We start from the raw sequence: 23,621 nt of genomic DNA on the forward strand, positions 1-23,621 counted from the left end.
CCCTGAGATTAGCATCTGTGGTCACTGCTGTATCCCCAGTGCCCAGAGTGAGGCTTGGCACAAGTAAGAGCTTTGAATCAGTCAACCAGCTTTGAAATTTTGGTGACTTCTGGAATGCTACAGAGGACAGCATGTGGAGACTCCAGGCCTCCTGAGGGGTTGTGTGGAGGCTCTCCGTGTGTTATCTTCACTTGGGGGGCGGGGGCACACAGAGATCGGGCCTGAACCGGGCATGACGTGTTCCTGCTGGCAGCATCTGTCTCCTTGGGTCGTCCAAGCCCATCACAAAGCTGAGAGGGACTTTTTTCCCCCTACCACTCTGTATACTGATTTTTCACTAAGCATTACTGTGTTCCAAAGGAGCAACCTTTTTTTAGCCTACAGCCCAATCCCTTCCCTCTCTATCTCAGGAGAATTTGAGCTCAGCCAGGAGCCACCTTTTCCCTCCCCAGGTGTGCACAGAACAGAGGAAGGGACTGAGAATCAGCCTCCAGGGTTTACAAAGGCCATGAGTGGGCATCAGCACTAAGAAAGGGTGGGGACAATGCGGTGCTGTGGCAGGGACAAGGCCTCGTAGTCTGGTCCCTTCTGGCTTGTCCAAAGCCCTGAGGATTCCTGCCACCTCTGAGCTCATTAAAGGCCCAGGGTGACCTGCCTTTCCCAGAGCCTGGCTAAGTCAGCTCTTCTGAGTCAGGGGCAGAGAGTGAGGGGTGGTCCCGGCCTGGAGACGGTGCTGGCCTGTGGCTTTAGAGAGGCTGGGGAAACGCTCGGCACCTCCCAGTGTCTAGCTCCCTAGGAAGGCCTGTATACCCACTTTCTCATTTGATTCACAACCCCATTTGCAGCTGAGAAAACTGAGGCACAGTTGTTTGTCCTCAGGCATGCCTGTTAGAGGATAGCTGACTCTAGGGAGGTAGAACTTGGGCTCTGAGGTCAGAGCTGCCACCTCGTAGGTGTGAGACTGGCAAGAAACTGCCCTTCTGGGCATCCGTTTCCTCCCCAGGAACCTGGAGTAATAACTGGTGGTAATTCTGATAACTACAGTCAGGACTTTGAGAACCTGGCCACCGACATCTCCCCCACCCCCAGCATGTCACCTTATACATCCTGCTTCCTTCTGATGCCGTCTGTGATCCCGACTTCAACTCAGTAAAACAAACAAAAGCCAACATGCCATAACAAACAAAAACTGCAACATTTAATTTTTTTCCCCCCAAACCAAGACACTGACACTAGGCTGATTTCCCTTTACAATGTTATTTTCTACAATAGAAGCTGGGACAGAGATACAAACACAGGCCACTGAATCAGGGGGTGGTGGTATAACATTGTTAGAAAGGAGGGGTGTTAAAAAAAAAAAAAAGACCTCCCCTCCCCCCATCTCCCTGCTCACCTCCCTAAAGAGAGGAAGCCGTGGACATTCTCCGTCCTGGCAGGTCATGCCATGTGGTCAGTTTGTGGGGTGACCAGAAAAAAAAAAACTAAAAAAAAAAAACTAAAAATATTGTAGACCTTTATTTCTTTTCTTTAAATCTCCTAGTAAAAATGTTAAACTGTCTTTCAAGAAGATTCCAAACTGGCATTGCATAGACCAATTCCTTTCCAAAAATATCTCTAATATACTCTTTCTATCTCTCTCTATATAGGATTTTAAGTCCAGAGCTGTGGGCACCTAATGGGAATTCACTGAGCTTGAGGGGACCATAGGGCCGAAGAATGAGCTCCAACGTGGGGATGAGGCCAGGGGCTCCAGGCCTCCGGCTCCAGCCAGCATTAATTTGGTTGTGGCTGAATTCTGTTAGTCCAATTACCCTGGCCCAGGGCCTAGCGTGGGAGGGTGTGGCAGGCTCTGTCTCCTTCTGGGGTGACTGTCAAGTTCAGACCTCGCCTAGGGTGGGGCTGGGGTTCCTGGTTTGGGGAATTCTCCCCAACAGCACCAAAGCCAGCTATTTTATGTCTAAAGCCCCAGAACTTTGAATCAGACCCCAAATACACCCTGAATGCATTTCCTCACTGGGCTGAGGTCATGAAGATACAGAAGGGAAGGACAGCATTCCCCCATCTTCTGGGGGTCACTTCAACTGGAGACAGTGCGGCCAGCTCCCTTTTAAAGTGCCAGGTGTCTGTGGGGCAGGAAGGGACCCGCAGAGCTGACCAGAGCCTTCTCCAGCCAGAGCAAATGCTCCGTCCTGCCTCAGCAGGCACCTTCGAACATTCATTTTCTAAAAGTTAGGTAATTAAAAACAACAACAACAAAAATCCTAGAAATGCTCTGGTCCCAACGCCAGGAGGTTCCAACACCAAGACTCCAATTCTTGCCAGTGGGGCAGAAGGGCAAGGACCCCTCCCAGCCTGGGGAGGAGACACCCCCATCTGCCCCCACCCAGATCCCCAGCCCTGCTGGGACCCAGCCAGCGGGTAGGGAGAGAACAGAACCACCTCCCCTCACCTGGGGGAGGAGAAGATACCAAACTGTGAACTCTAAAAACGAAAAGAAAAAGAAAGGAAGGAAGGAAAGAAGGAAAAAAGAGGAAAAAAAGAGGCAAGAAAAGGAAAAAGGTATAGGGCTAAGTAAACACCAGCCTGCTGGGCTTATACAAAATGAGTGAAATTTAAGAGCGGCAGGGGGTCTGTCCAGGGACTGGCCGGCAGTCAGAACCCACCTTCAAGCAAGTAACGAGGACTAGGACGGGAAAGTGCTGAGAGCAGAGGATTGGGGGGGGCGGGGCCAGACTGCCCCCCCGCTGGGAAAACCCCATTAATGGACCCCACCTCGCCCTTGCCCAGAGAGGGGATGCTTTCAGAGGATGGCTGAGGCTTTTCTGGCCAGGAAGCCAGCTCCAGGCCAGTCCAGTCACAGCCCACCTGCCTCTCCAGCACAGGCCCCGGCCTGGGCCAGCTGACCCTGAGGGAGAGAAAGGGCGCTTTGCCTGCCAAGCCCAGCCCAGCCAGGCCACTGACCTCCAAGGGCTTGGGAGGCACCTGCCCTGGCTTTCTACTGGAAGCCAGCTGCTCAGGATCCAGTCCCGGGCAGAGGGGAACCACCGTCCACGCTCAGACCTTTCTCAGCATGGGGCTCGGGCCTGAGCTGGAGTTAACTGGAGTGGGGAGGGGCAGTGCCACGTTCCAGCCGGGCTGCTAGGGCTGGGCTGCTGACTGCACAGCAGGCAGCGCCCAGGAATCCTTGGGAAGGGCTCAGAGCACAGGCAGGTGAGGGCCAGGGCGCTGTGCTGGAGACAAGCGTGTGCAAAGTGCAGGCTGCCAGGGCAGCAGGAGAACATTCGTTGCAGGGGGAGGTGGGGTCTCAATCTGGAGTGTGGGTGGGGTTTGAGGTCTTGGTTCCCAGGAGGAGGCCGCCAGCAGGTCCCCCGGGACACAGGGAAGGGACAGCTGAAGCACTGAGCAGTCAGAGGGCCATGGTGGCAGGATTCCAGGGGTGGACTGGCCCCCCAAGGGCAAGGGAACAATGGAGCAAGGCCCTGCCAGGGCCACTGGCTGGGCCAGTGCTCCTGGAGTGAGCAGGGACACAGAACAAGAGGCCCCTCAGCCACAAGCATCCTTGCATGTGCAGGAGCTGCTGCATGTCCTCGCCGAGGGGCCAGGTGGGTGTCCAGAGGGGCAGTCCCCGCCGCGTTTGTCTGGCCCACCTGCTTCACGGGCCCATGTGTCCAGCCCTCTAGTGGTTCAGAGGAGAATATTCACAGTGGTGCCCGGGGCCCTGGCGGACCATGAGCGTCCCAGCAATGATGGGAGGTCAATGGAATGATGCTTTGGGGCTGGAGTGCATGGAGCAGGCACAGATGAAATGCGGCACAGATGGTGATCCGAAGGGGAAGGTCCCTTGTGGAATGACTTGGGTCTGGACGCCTGTGAAGGCAGGGTCCTTCTCCAGCCTGGACGCCTGCTCCTCAATGGCTTTCAATCACGACTGGCTCATAGACCCCAGAGGAGACCCTGCGGGGAGAGACAGGTCAGCTTGTCATCTGATGGTCCTTTGCGCCAGGTCCTTTGGGCCAGGCCCTTGGGAGTGCTTCACAAGCAGGCCCCATTTTGCAGAGAAAGAAACTGAGGCTCAGAGAAGTTGAATCACTTGCCCAGGGCAACACAGATGTTAAGTATCGGAGTCTGTAGGAGTGCAGAGCTGGCAGAGACCATGCCCCAAGCCCTCCTGAGCACCGGCAGCTCTCACGCTGGGGTGTGCTGCGCCCATCCTCACGACAACTCTGGCAGGGAGGGCCTGCAGCTAGCCCCACTTGACAGGTGAAGAAACTGAAGCTCAGAGGGATTACGAGGCTTGCTAAAAGCGCAGTAGAAGGTTGGGGAGCTTATCGGCTCTTCTCCCCACTGAGGGAGGCCAGGGCCACCCCTGGGATTGTGGACATTCAGGGCTCAGCATACAGCTCTGCAATGACCTTGATGCCAAATAGATCGGTTCTTCCCGTCCTGCATCTCAGTTTCCTCATCCTCAGAGGGGGATAGAGAGGGATGTCACAAAGCCCGAAGGAGGTGCCCTCTGTTTCCTTCTTGCCCACCCCACCCGGGGCAGCTGAGGCGACCATGGAAAGATGGCAGTTGCAATATCAAGCCTCAGCCAGTAGGGGTCAGCAGAGCAGCACCAGAGGTCTGGAGACCCTGCATGGCCCAGCAAAGACCCCTTGGAGATGGGGCCCACAGGAACCAGGGGAAAAGGCTTCAGCACAGCCCCGCAGGTGGGAATCTCTACCACTCATTCATTCATTCATTCAGTGAGCCAGGCACACAGCAAGCATGCTGTAAGTGAATGATCGTGAGAGGGCACTCTAAAACTGTAGAGTTCAAGTCCAAGTTTGATCCTACCACCTCCTTGTCTCTGAACACCATGCAGCAGAAATCTGTGTTGCTCACTGCCGTATCCCCAGCACCTAGGGATAGCTCAGTACCTGGTGTGTAGCTGGTGTGCAATAAATATTTGTTCAGTAAATAAACGAGTCATCATTTTTTTAGGAGTTCCCAGATCCAGGAGGAAGGGAAAGAAAAGTAGAATCCAGAATAAAGATGTATTAATCCCCTGCCGTGTGCCAAGCCTTGTGCCAGGCACTTACCAAGCTTCCTCAGAACCCCCAAAACCAAACCCAGGGCCTTTGTCCCAGGTTTCCAGGTAAGGTGGTGTGGTCCACATCATTTGACAGATGGGGAAACTGAGGCTCAGAGAGAAGTGACTGGTTCAAGGTCACACTGACAAGAGCTGGCATTCAAAGCTAGGTCAGTGGGCTGCAGAGGCCATATCCTCTCACCACTATGCCCCAGAGCCACACTCGTGACCCACCCAGAACCTTCAGCCCTACCTGTTGGCCAGCTGGATGCCACTCAGGGTGGTGGAGCCATCGCGGCTCACGAACAGCCGGAGGTTGCTGTCTGTGGGGACACAGGGAAGGATGGGGGCTGAGCGGAGCGGCGCCACCAGGGAGCCCCTGGGCATCGTCCCTGGCCCGCCGGCGCGGGCAGCTCACCCTCAGTATTGCTGCCGTCCGTGAAGTCCTGGCTCTGCATGATCTTCTCCACGATGTCATCAGCGTCAATCCGCGTGTCATCCACCCAGGTCGGGTGGCTCTCCACGGAGTCCTTCTTCCTCCTGGGGCGGGGCGGGGCAGAGTCACAACAGTCAGGGCAGCAACAGGCACGACGACGACAGGGCTGAGCCCCCGCAGCACTCAGGATGCTCCAAGTTCCCGTGAGAGCTGCTCCAGACTGTGTTCATTTAACCTTCACATCAAACCCTACGTGCAGACGCTGCTACGACCTGGTTTTACACAGGAGGCCACGGAGGCCTTGAGAGGTTAAGTACCAGCCTCTGAGAGGCTGCAGAGCAAGGGAGCAGGCGGGGACAGAGGGGACACTAAACCGCACGCAGCAACCGCTCACTGAGCATGCGTGCCAGGCCGGGGCGCCGCGCCTGTGAGCATCAGCTGGTTGAATAGCCATGCCCACACCACTGCGGCAGGGGCCCCCTTGTCCCTCTGTTACAGGTAGAGGAGCAGAGGCTCAGGGAGCCACCGGCGGGGTCTGCTCTCCAGGAGCACGTATGGTGAGACTTACCGAAACGAGCGGTCCGACAGATGTGGGGGCCGGGGTGGCCGCGGCGGCTTCTCGGGGGGCCGATGCTCACGCTCGCTGCCCTCGGGACCCTCCACAGCTATGCTGAGGCCGCCCGAGGCGCTGCTGCTGGTGGACGTGTTCCGGCGGTGCGTCAGGTCCGAGAGGCTGGAGGAGCACGAGTGCTCGGTGCTGTAGCCTGGGGGGCAGTCGGGGACGCTGATTACTGGGAGCCGGGGGCCGGGGAAGGTGGAAGGCCAAGGGCAAGGGGCCGGGCGGGCACTCACCAGAGATCTTGGACTGCTGGCTGGCGTAGCTGGAGTTGCGGGAGTGGCCGGAGTGGAACACCTCCTCGGGGCTGGAGAGGTTCTGGTCCGGCTCCTCTGGCACCCCTGGAAGCCGGGTAGGGGCAGGGGTTACCAGTGTGCCCGCCCTCGCCCTTGCTCCTCCTCTCACTGAGTGTGGGGGGGTGGGTGGGGGGTGGGGGGGTGGAGAGCACATTATGTATTTCCATTTAAGAGACTGAAAAGCTGAGGTCCAGGGAAGCAGCAACCTGCCCCGAGCTGCAGGTCACCACTCGAACCCCGGGTCATTCGTTCATTCCACAAATATCTGCTGGGGACATCCTCCACGCTGGGCGCTCTACCGGGTGCTGGGAACAGGAGACGTGGTGTCACAGGCACCAGTGGTGGGAAAGAAGTATGTTGAACAAAAATGACCCACGATTAACCACAACTGGCTAATGACGCAGAGTAGGGAGCGTATGGCGGGGGGGCGGTCTGACCCAGTCTGGAATCAGGGAAGGCTTCTCTGAGGAGGTGGCCTTAATGCGAAACCTTCAGGATGCGTGGAAGGGAGCAAGCCAGAAGGAAGCAGCATCAGGGGAAGGGCCTTCTAGACAGAGGGAACGGCATAAGCAAAGGCCCTGAGGCTTGAATGGGCTTGGGTCAGTGTAGCTGGAGTGGAGTGAATAAGGGGGTGCGGAAGGCGGGGAACACACTTTCAGGCAGTGACAGCAGGAGATTCCAGGGAACCAGGTGGGGTCTGCCCAGCGCTCCATGAGTAGCCCCACCCCACCCACACAGGAAGCAAGGACTCATCCATCCTCTCTTCGGAGATGAGCACACCCAGGCCATAGGATGGACCCCAGGCCTGCCTGTGTCCCCACCCAAAGCCACATGGCTTTTCAAGTCAGCAGGTTCTCCACATCTGAGGAGTTGCAGAAGAGGGAGAGCGAGAGGCAGAAAACCAGCTATAGAGGCTTGGGGGGGCTCAAATCCCACCCCCCGTGGGAGAGGCACCTCTGTTACTTTGCACAAAAGGCCCCATATTTGCTGGAGTGGCCTGGTCCCCAGATCTCTCCTCTGGGGACCCCCACCCTGAAGCTGGAGAGAGCAATGGAGCTGGGGAGCCCCCATTCCTGCATGCAGCCCCCAGCTCTGGGCCACACTAGGCTGGGTGTGCAGGAAAAACGGGAGTGGAGGGAAGCTGGCCCTTGGGGTCAGAGGGTCCCTCACTGCTCCCATCCCCTGGGGGCAGAATCACCCAGCAAACAGGGCCTGAGGCCCTGTGCCCTAATTGCTCTTGCGGCACAAATCAGGGCCGCCGCGTGCCGCCTTGCTTACTGATCAGCTAAGGGGTAGTCCTCCTCCCAGCCCTGACCTCACCCCCAGGGAAGGGGTGCAGAGGTCAAGGCTCATGCTCAGAGGGGCCTGCTTCACCCTGCACAGCACCCAGGGTTGGGGGGTGGTGCAGGCTGGAGCCTTCTCTCCTGGTATCACCTCCCCCTCTTAATTGCCGCACTGATTCCTCTGGGGATTCAAGCTCATTTGCATTTTTCATAATATTAGTAATAATGATAATTTAACAAAACACGTGCTGGGAAATAGAGGACACACTATGAGCCAGGCAAGGCGCGCACGTACGTTTGCTCAGTTCATCCCCAGAGCAACCCAAGATGTGATTGCTACTGCTGATCCCATTTTGCAGAGGAGGACGCTGAGGCCTGGAGAGGCAGAACGACCAGTCAAGGTCATGCAGCCAGTCACAGAGCAGGAGCTCATAGGACATCCCTCTGCCAGGAACACTGCACACCACACCCCAGATTCAGCTCAAATGACACCCCTTCAGGGAGCTTTCCCCGGTCATCCCCAGGCGGACACCTTCTGTGTCTCTCTGACACCTCTCGTCACAGCTGTAGGTGGACATGCATTTGACATATTTATTGTCTCATTGACACCCGTCTCTCCTGCTAGGCCAGGGACCCGGTTAGTCTCGGTCCAGGGCGCTGCTGTGGTCCTGGGGCCACACACAGAGCCCAGATCACAGGAGGGGCTCAGACGCCTGCCTAATGGAAGCGTGGGTGGGTACACGCCATCCCACTAGCCTTCCCTTCTCAGCAAGCATCCCCCTTGGGACCTAGGGATATGGGGAGGTAAAAGCCTTCGGCCATGGGAGGGGTAGGGAGGGCATGTGAGGAACAGTACCTGAGCTGAGGATGGTGGGCCGGGCCTTGGGTGGCCGGGACCCTGTCAGGGAATTGGTGCCACTGCCACCGCTGCTGGTCCCGCCACCCTTACACGTCAGCTGCAGGGAGGAATCCTGGCCTGGGATGGAGATGGACTTGGCAGTGGACGGCGGCCTTGGGAAGACAGATGCGTGTGACCGGAGTGCCCCACTTTGGGGTCGGAGAAGACAGGGGAACCCAAGAGCCTGGAGGAGGGGACAGTCCCTTGTCCCCCCTCCCCGTGTCCAGGACAGAGCCCCCACCCCTCCGGCACCCTGTACCAGCACTCACGTCTTGAAGCAGGGGTCTCCAGAGAGCAGGAACATTCCAATGGTGACCTGTGCAAAAGCCGGAGGAATCAGCCACGCCCCATCCACCCCCCGACCCAGGCGCCCGGCCTCCCTGTGGCCTCCCTGCTCTGGCTTCAGATGCACTTGGACTCTGATCCTATCTCTGTCCCTTGCTGGCCCTGGCAAAGCCACCAAACTTCAGTGAAGCGCAGTTTCCTCGTGCAGAGGACAAAACTGATCCTAACGCCTACCTCGTGGAATAGTGGAGAGGATGCTGGGCACCTGGCACGGGGTGAGTGAGGAGGGAATGTCAGCTACTGTCATTGCAAAACCACAAACAGACTGTGAGGCCCTCAAGGGAGGAGCCGCAGACACTCTCTATCCTCTGCGCCCCTCGCAGCCCTCAGAGCAGGTGAGCAGGTGGGAGGGAAGCTCTCAATGCCTACGCGGTGGGGAGGGGTTCACAGATTCCAACACAGAGGGCAGGGGCTTGTGAAAGTTTGTTGAATAAAGTAAAGCAAGAAGCCATTAGAAATGTAACATCCACTCGGGCAAAGATTTTGGCAATGGTCTAAGCAGGGCAAGGTTTGGGTCCCCAAATCTGGGCTGGGGCGGAGCGACAGGCAGAGGGGTGATGGGGTGGGAAAGAGGTGCTCAGATCACAGGGACACCTCTGACAAAAATGTTGACCGCTGGGGTGAGGCTTTGTTTTTAATGGATTGTTTCACTTGGCCATGATAGCAACCTACAAAGTACGTGATGGCCCCAAGCTGTAGACGAGGGAACTGAGACTCAGACTCAGGGGAAGGGACTGCTCAAGGCCCTGCAGACAGGATGTGGGGGAGATGGCCCTGAACTGGAGGCCACCTGCCCCTGGGGCCTTGATCTGGCCTGAGGATGCACTGGGCCACTGGGGCAAGGCTGAAAGGGCTTGGCTCTCACAACAACTAGCCTGGACCTTTTCAGGTGCCTCTGGTTTCTTCGGCAAAAGGCCCAGGACGCCCCAGAGCCCTTGCCTGCCACCTCTTGCCTGGCTCTGCCAGGCATAACACGCTCCCGCTGGGCCAGCTCGCAGAGGTGTGGCTACAACAAGACTGTTTTCTCAGCCAGGTGGAAGGGTGTGGGGACGAGGAAGAGAGGCATGCTGGCAGTGGATGCCCAGATATCTCTGTCCCAAGAGGCCAAAGAGGCAGCTGCCTGGGGGGAGGATGATGCCCCGGCTGGAAGCCTTCCCGTGGCTGGGCCCTCTGAGCAGCTGCCCGGCTCTGCCAGGTCCGGGGATGGCAGTCCATCTGCTCACTGATGCTCTGGGAGCTCAGGCTGCCTCATAACGTGTGGGCAGTGGTTAGGAGCTGGACTGCAGGCTCAAGTACCAGCTCTGCTTGTGACCCAGGCGGATGATCGAACCTCTGCGCCTCAGCCCCCTGCGGTGCAAAACTGGGGCCAATGATAGATAGCACACCCCACGGGGCTGTTGTCAGAAACCACGAGATAACGGGTGGTAAGCACTCAGCCATGCTGAGCTCACCGAAAGTGCTCACCAAAGCGTTAAAGAGACTATTGGGTCCACCCCTGACCCTGATTATGGATGGGGAAACTGAGGCCAGTGCCTGAGTCAGGCCTTCGATGGTGCTTTCCTGACCCCAGGGCCCACGTCTTTCCCAATGTCTCTCACTGCCTGTCTGGGGTGAGAACCTGTATTCTTAACAACCGTCAGGGGACTCTGACAAGGAGCACGTTTGCCCCTGCCCCTTGGTGGGAGTGGGTGGATGGGGCAGCAAAGCCCTGGTACCTTGAGGATGGAGTTGTCCTGTCGGGTGTTCTTCGTGTCGTATCCCTCCAGCAGGCAGCAGCGCACTGTGGAGCCCGAGCCTGCAAACTCCGCCAGGTTCAAGTCGGCAAAGCCCAGCTGTGGGGACAGAGGAGAGGGTGGGAGGCTGAGGGGAGTGCGGGCGCATGGCTGGCAGCCCAAGGGTTAGCTTGGCAAGGTGGGATGGGGAGGGGAGGCAGAGCCCTCGGGCCCGCCCCACGGCCCAGAATGACTGTTGCATAACCGGCACCCAAGGACAGAGGCCCGGGCTGGCGGCTCCAACGTGGCAAAGCCAGGAGCTCACATCCCTGAGCTGCACAAAGCACCCTTTGTGCCGTGTCCCAGCGTGCACCAGGGCAGCGCCCGAGATGAAAGGACATTGTTGTCTGTGACACAGACGCATTGTTCCCTGGGAAACAAGGCCGTGCTGTGGGAGCCACCAGGCCAGTGGACAGGAGGGGAGGGAAGGCCCGTGGGAACTTGGCGTTGGGCTGCAAGCGTGGAGGGCACTGCAGGGTGAGCAGGAGACCCTGGCGGGAGCTGGAGTGAGGGGCTGGTGGGAACTCCCAGCTGCTCCTGCGATGCAGAAGGGAGCAAGGGATGCGGAGGGAAGCGAGAAAGTGTGAGAACATGGTGTATGAGCTGAGAAGGCCTCCTGGGTGGAAGCCAAGTCTGCCAGACCTGGAGGTTGAGGTTGGGGGGATGCTGGGCTTGGCCACCTGGAAGACGAACCAAGCCAATCAGGGACATTTATTGAGCACCTGCTGCATGCAAGTCTCTACTGCAGAGCTTAGGGCACATGCTTCAGACAAGGAAACTAAGGTTCAGAGCGGGGAAGTGACTTGCTCAGGGGCTCACACACCTTAACCGGCAGAGCCAGAACTGACATTAGGCCTGATCAGCGTCAAGTCTCACCACCTCTCTGGGCCTCAGCTTCCTCCTCTGATTAAGGGGAGCTGAGCCTGTGGTGGAGGTTTGATTAAAGAACGGAAGGGAAGGGCCTGGCAGGTCTGACATGTGACATAGCAGGTTTGTGGGGGGAGGGGGAAGGAGGTGGGAGTTCCGGCTGTTTGCCGGCAGTTTCTTTCCTGGCTGTCCTTCACCCACATGCAGCAACAGGAGGAGAAATCTCCACTCCGAGAGCATCTTCCACAGCCCGGTTCTAGCCACCCTGCCCTCTGCTTCTGGAGAGGGCATCAGCGCCCCGGCCAAGGCAGAGTACAAGGCCTGGTCCACTGAGCTTCCTGGGCTCTGGTCGGTGGGAAGGAACACGCCCTGCACAGCACCTCCCTCGGGCTCTCCACGCAGAGTGAGGTGAGGCAGAGGCATGTCCCCTCTGGACTGACTGAGCCCATCCCCTGCTGCTGGGCGCCTCCCCAGGCCGCAGAGGGTGGGCGAGAGTCCCCACGAGAAGGGGGCCTTAGGGCAGAGCAGGCTGATTCAAAGCCAGAGGTAACCCTTCCAGAGCCATCTTCCCCCACCTTCCCCAGTGGAAAAGGTTTTAATGCGTAGGCCTGAACTGTCTGTGGGCACAGGGAAAGCCCGGCAACCACACAGATGTGCAACAGCGGGGCCTGGCCGAGCCCTCTTCACCCAGCCAAACGATGGGCCCCGCCGCTGTTAGACAGCAAAAGGAAATTTGTGATGCCACAAAAACATGCCCATGATGTATTGGTAAGTAAAAAACCAAGTTGCAGAATCTGTTTAGAACAAGTCCCTCTTGTGAATTTAAATATCATATCACCTGCGTGTGCACAAGTACACACACAGGGTGTGCCTTGTATGATCCTCTAAACCATATGCACACGTTTTATTCACTGCTCTGGACGTATATTTCATGCATTTTTTTTTTTTTTTTCTTAAAAGGTCTGGAGGGCTTCCCTGGTGGCGCAGTGGTTGAGAGTCCGCCTGCCGATGCAGGGGACACGGGTTCGTGCTCCGGTCCGGGAAGATCCCACATGCCGCAGAGCGGCTGGGCCTGTGAGCCATGGCTGCTGAGCCTGGGTGTCTGGAGCCTATGCTCCGCCATGGGAGAGGCCACAACAGTGACAGGCCCGCGTACCACACAAAAAAAAAAAGGTCTGGAAAGACCCTAACAAATCAAAATGGTGGAGTCTGAGGAGGAGGCCTAGAGAGAAATAGGGTGGAAACCACCCTTTCACTCTGAAAACCTCTGTCCCATTTGTGCTGCAACAAGCATCCACTGCCTTTATGTTAAGTGCAAAGACTATCAATAAAGGTATTTCAAAAAAATTGGGACTTCCCTGGTGGTGTAGAGGTTAAGAATCCGCCTGCCAATGCAGGGGACACGGGTTCGAGCCCCGGTCCGGGAAGATCCCACATGCCGAGGAGCAACTAAGCCCGTGCGCCACAACTACTGAGCCTGCGCTCTAGAGCCCGTGAGTCACAACTCTTCACAGCAACAAAGACCCAACACAGCCAAAAATAAATTAAAAATAAAAAGATATTTCAAAAAAATAATACATCTCATGGAGGGCGGGGCGTCTTCTGTTTGGGGCAAGAGAGGCGGGTGGAGGTTCGTCTAGGAGCTTCTCTCATGCTTGTCCCATCCACCCATCCCGTCCCAGCCCGCCGCCCCTTCACATGGCCCCGCTTACCTTGGAGTAAGCCTTCCCACCTTTCAGCTCCTGCATGGGAAACAGACAAAGGCAGCAGGATGACTAGGGGATCCCAGGAACCTCATGGGTCTCCCCAGTCCACCCCACCCCCCAATCTGACTCCCAGGGAAGGGGGACAAGAAAAGGGGTTGACTGACTCACTCAGGGCATGGGCCTAAAGCCAGCAGCCCAGTGGCCCTACCAGCGCCCCCTGGCCTCTCACCTTGCGCACCGATACACGGAAGATGCAGGGGTCCAGCAGGCCGGTGGCCGGGTTGGCACTCATCTTACACACGAAGGTGAACCTCTTCCGCCACCGCACACAGTTCTCTTGCACCTCCTCCCTGCGGATCAGAGGGACAGTGAGTGCAAGGGTGCAGGGTCCACTTTTAGGGACGTGAGGGCCCTGCTACCTTTGGGACGGGGAGGGAAACTCTCACTTTTCACTTTGTATCACAAAGTGACTGTATTTTCATAACAAGAATCTGCTTGTGTACGTGTTATAAAACAAACGACAAAAACATAAAAATAAAAAATGAAAAAACACAAGGCGAGGGTGAGATCAGGCTGGGGGCAGCTGTCTGTTTCCAGCACTGCCTGTCCCACCCCCAACCTTGCTCTGGGGTCTCGGGTAGCTCCTTTGGCTGCCATTACCTCCCTCCAGCTGGACTGCCACTGGCCATCTCAAGTGAGCCTCACAACGGTGCTCCCAGGATGGACTCCCAGCCCTTTTTACACATGAAGAAACTGAGGCTAGATAAACTGCCCAGTCCTGCCCAGCCAGGAAACAGCTGGCCCTCAGCCCAGTGCCGCCTGGCTCCAGAGCCCCCTTCTTCACCAGCAATAATAACAATGATAATAATAACAACAACAACAACAGCTAATGCTCATACGGTACTTCTGTGCGCCAGGCACCACCCAAAGCACTTCACAAAACCAGCTGCCACAGGAGCCTTCTCCAAGTGCTGGCGATCCAAGGTCACGCTAACCCTCCCAGCAACCGTCTGGGGCAGCTACTACCTGTAGTCCAAGCCCACGTTCAAAGAAACTGGGAGCTCTAGGGCTAAGATCCCGGCCCGAGGCCCACCACTGGCAGAGCAGAACAGGGACTTGAACCCAGGCAGCCTGGCTCTGGTGCCACGTGCTCAACCCTCCCCGCTGGGTCAGGGCAGGGTCGAGGAGGGGGTGCTGGCTTTCCAGTCCCTGGAGCGCCTCCTGGACCTGAGGAACACGACCAAGCCCACCAATTCAGCACCCGCCCCCCACTGGGGAGGCGCCCTGTGCCCTGGGGGTGAGTGGGAGCCAGTGGGAGCAGTCCACCGAGCCTCTCCAGCTGCCTCAGGGGCCAGTGGGCCCCGGGGGTGGCAGCGGCACATGGTGGAAATGAGCCCCCCTGCCACGGCAGGACGCGCTCAGGAAGGGAGGGGCAGGCGTACGAGACATGATCTCCAGCCTCATCCCACCTAACAGGAACGGCGAGTGGACAGCTGAGGAAGTGACCGCTCCACACCCTGGAGACCGGAGGGGCTCGGGTTAATGGCCAGACGGGGGCTGGTGGGCGGAGGGTCAGCACAGGTTGAGCATCTCCTGAACACGGGCTGGCCTGTTTCTCACGGCAACCCTGGAAGGAGACTCTGTGCCACCCCTTCTACAGCTGAGGGCACTGAGGCTCCCGGAGACCATCCAAGGTCACACCCCCAGTGATGGACAAAGCAGGATCTGAACTCAGGACGGTCCAACTGCAGAGTCAGAGCGCTCAGCCATCACCGTGGTTCACGGGTCAGGGGCTCGGGAAAGCCTGGCAGACAGAACCCCCTGGGGTTGTGGAGCCAGCAGCGCCCTGATCTGCACCCGAGGCGTCTACCCATGTCTCTGAGTCCCAAGTATGTGCCAGGTGCTGGATGCTGTGGTGGACTTGATTCACAGACTGACATCTGACAGTCACCCCACTGATGACTCAGTGTCACCGGGACAGGGTGGGGGAAGGGGTGAGTCAGGGAAGGTGACTGGCTGCAGGGAGGTGGCATTCAGGCTCAGACCCGAATGAAGAGGGGGGAGTAGCAAGCGGGGGAGACGGTTCCTGGCAGAGGGAATCGCATGAGTGAGGAACAAACATACTCTTGGTTTCTCGGCCGATGAAAGCGCCCGAGCCAAGCCTCTATGAGGAGCTCCCTCCTAGCCCCACAAGTCTTTGAGGATGGGACCAAGGCTTCCCCACATCCTGCCAGGGCTGTGACAAGAAGCAACAGGACTTCGTCGGGCAGACCTGGGCTCGCAGCCTCACACTCACTGTGCAACTTGGGCTGGGGCCAATCACCAAAATGCTCTGACCCTGTTAGGAAGGTGAGCTCCAGCAACCCCCACAGACTGGGGACAAACAGAAAAGGTCAGGGCTAGAGATGAGGGGGAGGAAGGGAGAGCTCCCAACCTGCCAGTGGACATGGGCAGGGACCCTCAGGAAGCAGGTGCCAAAGGAGGAGTGGGAACCCTGGGCTGGAGCATCATCTGACCCAGCCTCATTCATTCATTCAAATAATTGAGCACCAGTCGTGTGCCAGTCCTTGTTCTATGCACTGGGGCCACAGCAATGACTAGCTTACATTTTGCTGGGAGTGGGAAGGAAGAACGAAAACTACCTCTTTTGGCAGATGACTTAATCTTGTATGTAGAAAATCCTAAGGAATCCAGTAAAAAAACTATTAGAATACATGAGTTCAGCCAGGTTGCAATATACAAAAATCAGTTATTTCTATATACAGTACTAGTGAACATCCACAATGAAATGAAGAAAACAATTTCATTTACAATAGTATCAAAAAGAATAAATTTAACAAAAGAAGTACAAAACGTATACTCTGGAAAACTACAAACTACATTGCTGAAAGAAATTCAAGAAGATCTAAATAAATGGAAAGACATCCCACAGTCGTGGACTGAAATATTTAATATTGTTAAGATGATAATACTCCCGGGCTTCCCCGGTGGCGCAGTGGTTAAGAATCCGCCTGCCAATGCAGGGGACACGGGTCCGAGCCCCGGTCCGGGAAGATCCCACATGCCGCGGAGCAACTAAGCCTGTGCGTCCCAACTACCGAGCCTGCGCGCCACAACTACCGAGCCCGCGTGCTACAACTACTGAAGCCTGCGCGCCTAGAGCCCGTGCTCCGCAACAAGAGAAGCCACCGCAATGAGAAGCCCATGCACAGCAACGAAGAACAGCCCCTGCTTGCTGCAACTAGAGAAAGCCTGCATGCAGCAACGAAGATCCAACACAGCCACAAAAAAAAAAAAAGAGATGATAATACACCCAAATTGATCTAAAAATTCAATATGATTCCTATCAAAATCTCGGCTGGCTTCTCTGCAGAAAATTGACAAGTTGATCCTAAATCTTAGAAGTTCAAAGGACCAGAATAATCTAAACAATCTAGAGAAAGTAGAACATAAGAAGGGATTCACATGTCTTGAATGCAGAACTTCTACAAAGCTACAATAATCAAGAAAGAGTGGTTCTGGCATAAGGATAGACACATAGATCAATAGAATAGAATTGAGAGTCCAGAAGTAAACCTTCACATTTATGGTCAGTTAATTTTCAACAAGGGTGCCAATGGGGGAAAGAACAGCCTTTTTAACAAACGTTCCTGGGACAACTAGATATTCACGTGCAAAAGAATAAAGCAGGACTCATTTCTCATACCGTATACAATAAGTAATTCATAAGTTTAAGAGCTGAAACTATTAAATTCTTAGAAGAAAACACAGGGGTAACTCTTCATGATCTGGTATTAGGCAACAGTTTCTTAGATATGACACCAAAAGTACAAGCAACAAAAGAAAAATATAGATATTTTGAACTTCATAAAAATTTAAAAATTTTTGTCATTCAAAGAACACCATCAAAATAGTGAAGACGGGCTTCCCTGGTGGCGCAGTGGTTGAGAGTCCACCTGCTGATGCAGGCGACACGGGTTTGCGCCCCGGTCTGGGAAGATCCCACATGCCGCAGAGCGGCTGGGCCCGTGAGCCATGGCCGCTGAGCCTGCGCGTCTGGAGCCTGTGCTCCGCAACGGGAGAGGCCACAACAGTGAGAGGCCCGCGTACCGCAAAATAAATAAATAAATAAATAAATAAATAGTGAAGACAACCCACAGAATGAAAGAAAATATTTGCAAATCATATATATGAGACTTGTAGCTAGAATATATAGAGCACTTACAACTCAATAATAAAGACAAACAACCCAATTTAAAAATTGGTAAATGATCTGAACAGACATTTCTCCAAAAAAGATATATAAATGGCCAATAAGCACATGAGAAGATGCTCAACATCATTAACTATCAGGGAAAAACAAATCAAAACTATATAACAAGTTACCACTTCACACCCACTAAAATGGCTATAATCAAGACAGATAATAAGCGTTGATGAGGATGGGGAGAAATTGGAACCCTCGCGCACTGCCGGTAGGAACGTAGACTGGTGCAGCTGCTTTGGAAAACAGTCTGGCAGTTCCTCAAAAGGTTAACCATAGAGTTACCATATGACTCAGCAATTCTACTCCTAGGTATATACCCAACAGAAATGAAGCATATGCCCACACAAAACCTTGTACACAAATGTACACAGCAGCATTATTCATAATAGCCAAAAAGTGAAAGCAACCCAGATGTCCATCAACTGGTGAGTGGATACATAAAATGTGGTATATCCATACAATGGAATATTATTCAGCAATCAAAAGAAACTGAGCACCTAAACGTGCTACAATGTGAATTAACCTTGAAAACATTATGCTAAGTGAAAGAAGCCAGTCACAAAGAACTATACATTGTATGATTCCATTTCTATGAAGTGCCCAGAATAGGCAAATCCATAAGAGACAGAAAGACTGATGATTGCCAGGGGATGGGGGAGCTGGGAAAAAAATGGGAACGACTGCCAATGGGTATGGAGTTTCTTTTTGGGGTGATGAAAATGTTCTAAAATTGACTGTGGTGACAGTCACACAACTCTGTGAATATACTAAAAACTACCAAACTGTACACTTTTTTTTTTAAAATTTATTTTTGTCGGGTCTTTGCTGCTGCACACGGGCTTTCTCTAGTTGCGGCGAGCGGGGACTACTCTTCGTCGCAGTGCACGGGCTTCTCATTGCAGTGGCTTCTCTTGTTGCGGAGCACGGGCTCTAGGCGCGCGGGCTTCAGTAGTTGTGGCGTGCAGGCTCAGTAGTCGTGGCTCGTGGGCTCTAGAGCGCAGGTTCAGTAGTTGTGGCGCACGGGCTTAGTTGCTCTGCAGCATGTGGGATCTTTCCAGACCGGGGCTTGAACTCATGTCCCCTGTGTTGGCAGGCGGATTCTTAACTACTGTGCCACCACGGAAGCCCCCAAATTGTACACTTTAAATGGGTGAATTGTGTGGTCTGTGAATTACGTCTTAATAAAGCTGTTACCAAAACGAAAACATGGTAGTTCAAATAAAGAGAGAAAAATGGAGAAAACAGAACAAGGAAGGTGGGTAGGGAGTACTGGATAGAGATGAGAAGGTGGGGGCTGCTACTTTGGGCAGGTGGTTAGGGAAAGCCCTTTGGCAGTGACGTCTGAGCAAGGTCTGGAGTGAAGTGAGGATGTGGGCTGAGCAAAGACTGGGGGAAGAGCTGTCCTGATGCATGAACAGCAAGTGCAAAGGCCCTGAGGTAGAAACAAGCTTAGCAAGTGGAGAAGCAGCATGGGGGCCAGCGGCTGAATGGGACTGGGGAGGGGAGCAGAGGGGACGAGGTTGTCGAGGGAACAGGGGTAGGTCATGCTGGACCATGGTGAGAACTTTGAATCTTCCTCTGACAGTGCCTCTGTCTCACCATTATGGATTCCGGTTTTAGGCAGAGGCTGAAAGCAGCCCTGAGGAGGTGAATGGAAGGGTGAAAAGAGCAGAATACTTCCCAAGCAGCCAAAGGCCCAAGCCTGAAAGCAGGGAAAGCTAGGGGCCGGCCAGGGCTCCCATGTGGACCCTCAGATCTCCGCCCACCCCCTCCACTTGCTCGAGCCAGCCAGGAGCTGGAAGCAGCTGCTGGAGCCTGAGGAGGAAGCTCACAGTGCTGGGCGTGTTGAAACACCCAGAAGAATTAGGATTAGTGTCCGGGAACAAAAGCCGATATCGAATTGTGGGCTCTCTCCCTTCCCCTTTGTGAGTCTGCCCCGGGAACACCCGGCCAGGAAGCCTGCTTGACCGTGGTTCCTGCAGGCCTGGCCAGAGAAAGCCATGCGGAGCCCTCCCAGGCTCAGGTAACAGGCTGTTTCCTCTCCCGCTGTGGGAAGGTGGGCAGGGGCAGGGCTCACGGGATCAGCCCTGGGCCTCCCTCATGTTTCCACAGGGCTCTAAACACACGCTCTTAAATGCCACCACTCCCATGGGAAGAAGCTCAGAGCCTCGCCCTGGCCCACCCAGGAGGTCACAGCAAGGATAAAAACAAACACCCCAGCAGTGGCCATTCCCTGTGGGCCTACTGTGTGCTGCCTGGAACTCCTGAACGCTGCAAGTTGGGTGTTATCATGGCCCACTTTACAGATGAGGAAAATGAGGCCCAGAAAGGCTGAGAAACTCACTCACAGCTACAGGGTGGTGAGGAGCAGAGCCCGGTCTTGACTCCAGGCCCATCTGTGTCCAGAGCCAGAGATGGCACAGCCAGGACTCAGCCCTGCAGCCGCCTCCAGAGCCCTCTGAAGAGAGGGAGCTGGGCACCCTCAGTCAGTTGGTATGGGGTCTCAGGCACAGGGCAGGGATAATGGGGGGAGATGAAAGATGAGCACAGGCTCAGGGGTCGGGGTGAGGGGGCATTCATTTAAAAAAAAAGACAGGAATTAAGACGCCAAGCAGGGGACCATGAGCCCCAGGTGGGAGCTTGCCAGGCCAGGTTTGAGGGAATCTCAGGGGCTTGATTCATTCAAAAACCTTTTACTAAGCACTTATTAGGTGCCAGGTACTACTGAAGGCCCTAGGGACATAAATAGTGAACAAAACAGAAATTCCTGCCTTCAAGGGGCTTATAGTCTGGCAGCAGGAAGGAGACAGACAAAATAAAGCAAACACACAAGATGGTGGTAAGTGCTATGGAGGAAAAAGGAACAGGGAAGGAGGCAGGCAGTGCCTGGGTTGGGGGCGCCTGAGGGAAAGACGGCCAGGGAAGGTGTTAATGGGAAGGTGACATCTGAGCAAAGAGCCGAAGGGGGTGAGAGAGTGACCCACACAGACGCCTGGGGGAAGAGCAGTCCAGGCATGAGGAACAGTCAGTGCAAAGGCCCTGAGGTGGGAATATGCCTGACATGTTTAAGAAGGCACGAGGAGAGGCTTAGGAGGGGCTTCCCTGGTGGCGCAGTCATTAAGAATCCGCCTGCCAATGCAGGGGACATGGGTTCGAGCCCTGGTCCGGGAAGATACCACATGCCGCGGGGCAACTAAGCCCGTGCACCACGACTACTGAGCCTACGGTCTAGAGCTCACGAGCCACAGCTACTGAGCCCGCGCGCCACAGCTACCGAAGTCTGTGCGCCTAGAGCCCATGCTCCGCAACAAGAGAAGCCACCGCAATGAAAAGCCCGCATACCACAACAAAGAATAGCCCCCGCTCACCGCAACTAGAGAAAGCCCGCGCGCAGCAACGAAGACCCAAAGCGGCCAAATATATATATAAATAAATAAATTTATTAAAAAAAGAAGGCACAAGGAGGCTAGAGGCCAAAAAGCCACCCCAGGAACAGCAAAGGTCCAGTGCAGCGCTGCCAAGAGCCCTGAAGGGCGACCGGGATCCTGAAAGCTGAGCACCGCTTGGCACCAGCCATGACCTCGACGGACTGTGGCCCCGGGGGCAGGGACAGGGCCTCTGTGGGAAACATGGATCTCTGCATACATTCCCCAACTCCCCAGGTGCAGTGAGCCAGAAAGAGGAAGAGCGTGAAAAAATTACAACGAATGAGCATCTCTGACGAAAAATCATAAAGAAGATGCTCATTAAGAACACACAGGACTGTGCATCCGCCCCCCACCCCAACCCCCGCTTGCCCTGCTAATGTGGCTCAGGATGTGCCGAGAACTGAAATGTAAAGATGATGGCACCAAGCCCAAAGAGGACACCGTCCAGAGCCCTGGACTCTGGGCTCCCAAGCCTAGCGGCTTGCTCCACCTGCAAAGGGGCAGGAGGAGACAATGGCTGAAGGAGGGAGGGAGCTCGGAGCGGGTCTGGCTAAGGTGGGGTGAGGAACCATTCGCAGGGCCAACTGTCTTTGTGTCTGTCGAAGAACTGTTTCTGTAATTGAACTTGAAATTGAAAAATGAGAAAAGGGTGTGAGGTTAGAAGAGCTGGTCAAAAGCAAAGGGATGTGAATGCCCATCTGCCTGATTCAAGGCCTGGGCCCACACTCACCCTCCCGGCAGGACCGGGCGCCCCTTGGTAAGAGATGAAGATGGCCTCCCTAGCCTGGGGTTTCAGGGCTTGAGTCCCCAGCTCCATGCTGCCAGGGATAGGTAATTACAGAGACTGGGTTTTCAGGGGAGTTTCGTTTTTAGCTTTAAGATACACAATTAGATGTCCAAATCCCAGAGAGGCAGGGCGAGCCCTCTCCACCCACCACAGCCCGCTGGCAGAATTCGGCTCTTTCTGGGTTGTCCTGAAATAGAGCAGAGCATCCTACCAGGCTGGTGTCTCCCTCGGAGCTCCCCTGGCCCCAGATCCCAACCAGGGCCTCTGTGATGCATCCACAAAGCCTCACTGTGGACGCCGGCTCGGTGCCAGGCCCACGTGGGTGTGGGGACACAACGGGAGCAGACCTCCTCAGGAGCCCCCGGCCGAGCGGGGAGACAGACTCACACAAAAAGCAACTGACAACTGCCGCCAGCCTCCAAGGAAGTGGAAGGGGCTGCGAGGAAGCAGAACAGACTGGGGGCCTGACTTGGTCGGGGCAGTGACGCCATAGCTGGGACCTCTAGGCTGCGGTTGGCTGGGTGAAGACGCGGGGAGATGGCCCGGGTGGTGGGAAGACCCAGAAGGAAGGAGGTGGCTCTCAGGAAGAGGCAAGAGAAGGCCAGGGGGACGGGGGTAATCAGGCAGGTGAGGGTAGGGCTGCATGAGTGACCCGGAGGCCCACCACCGGGAGCCTGGACTTCATCTGTGAAAGGGTGACACTACCCACTGCGTGGGGCTGTCGCGTGACCCTGCGGTGCCGTGTCCAGCTCCTTTCTCCACTGCTCACCCAGAGAGGCAATGTAAAGAATTCTACCGGCACGATGGGTGTGTAGTAGCCACATCTTTCTAGCACCTGCCCTACCATGTGTCAGTGACTCAGAAAGGCAGCTGGCCACCGTCGGGGCCCCACACAGATGGCACCTATCTGCCACCACTGCCTCCCCACAGCTCAAGACAGAGCTGCACAGAGCGCGACCCTCGCTCTAGAACACTCGCTCCTGCCTCCCGGGTTCATCTTTAATTAATCAACAGTAAAACCCAGTCCTGTTCATTGAGCTTGTTCTACAGGACATGTGTTTTATAGACATGAGCAACTACCACAATCCAAGGAGGTATGTGCCATTATCATTCCCATTTTACAGATGAAGAAACTGAGGTCCAGAGAAGGGCAGAACAAGCCCAAGCAAGGTTGGACAGAACAATAGGGTTGGATGCTGACCCAAGGCCACACCTTCACCTCTTCCCCATGTTGGTTCCCTTCAGAAGCAGGAAGGTAAGTGGAGACCTGGGAGGAGGGAATGCTTCTTCTCAGGGCCCCAACAACTCAAGATGCCTCAAAGGCTGTGAAGAGCAGCAGACCAGGTTGAAGTGAGCCACCATCCTCGGCCTCTCAGATGGGGAAGTTTGGGACTCCCAGCAAAAGGCCACCCCAGAGTCCGGGTTCCATGGCTCCCCGAGGGTGGCTCACTGCCACATCCCTATCACCTGGCCCAGACCAGCCTCACTGCCCAGGAAATGCAGCAAGATCTCAGAGCTTTAGCACCCCCCAGTCTCCATCACGCAGGTGATGAGGGGTCAATTCCATGGGATCCACCTCCTGGCCACAGGCTGCCCACGGCCCGCAGGGTCCTCACAGACAGGGACCATCTGGGGCCCCTCCCCGGAGTCGGAGTGAAGGCACAGCCAGCAGTGGTCTCAGAGCAGGAAGTTGACAGAAGGGAAACCGGGCTATCAGTGGGGAGCCATGGAAGGGCTCCAGCCTGACCCACCCTTAGCCCCTCACCTACCCAGCAGCCTGGCTGCAAGTACTCGTCTGCACACCTGTCTGGTCACCACCGTACACCCAGCACAGAGCTTGCCTGGCAGG

General features: G+C 55.5%; 1 protein-coding gene across 5 annotated transcripts in view; it reads right to left on the bottom strand.

Moving 5' to 3' along the window:
* Positions 1 to 1,171: 1,171 nt before the first annotated feature.
* Positions 1,172 to 23,621, bottom strand: part of EEIG1 (estrogen-induced osteoclastogenesis regulator 1) — a 36,623-nt gene continuing 14,173 nt past the window's right edge. The window contains exons 2-11 of one of the 5 annotated variants that reach the window (XM_022578641.2): positions 13,520 to 13,640; positions 13,297 to 13,326; positions 10,661 to 10,777; positions 8,870 to 8,916; positions 8,559 to 8,713; positions 6,360 to 6,464; positions 6,076 to 6,271; positions 5,490 to 5,611; positions 5,325 to 5,394; positions 1,172 to 3,954 (exon numbers count right to left, since the gene is read on the bottom strand). In XM_022578641.2, coding sequence (XP_022434349.1) covers positions 3,909 to 3,954; positions 5,325 to 5,394; positions 5,490 to 5,611; positions 6,076 to 6,271; positions 6,360 to 6,464; positions 8,559 to 8,713; positions 8,870 to 8,916; positions 10,661 to 10,777; positions 13,297 to 13,326; positions 13,520 to 13,640 — 1,009 coding nt within the window. In that variant the 3' untranslated portion in view covers positions 1,172 to 3,908. Of the gene's footprint in view, positions 3,955 to 5,324; positions 5,395 to 5,489; positions 5,612 to 6,075; positions 6,272 to 6,359; positions 6,465 to 8,558; positions 8,714 to 8,869; positions 8,917 to 10,660; positions 10,778 to 13,296; positions 13,360 to 13,519; positions 13,641 to 23,621 lie in introns of all 5 variants that reach the window. The other 4 variants (XM_089913787.1, XM_089913789.1, XM_089913788.1 and 1 more) reach the window with 4 other exon arrangements.

Source organism: Delphinapterus leucas, chromosome 6 (assembly GCF_059928025.1).
Source record: "Delphinapterus leucas isolate spDelLeu-1000000601 "Yukka" chromosome 6, BTC_Dleu_Yukka2, whole genome shotgun sequence".
NCBI lineage: Eukaryota > Metazoa > Chordata > Mammalia > Artiodactyla > Monodontidae > Delphinapterus > Delphinapterus leucas.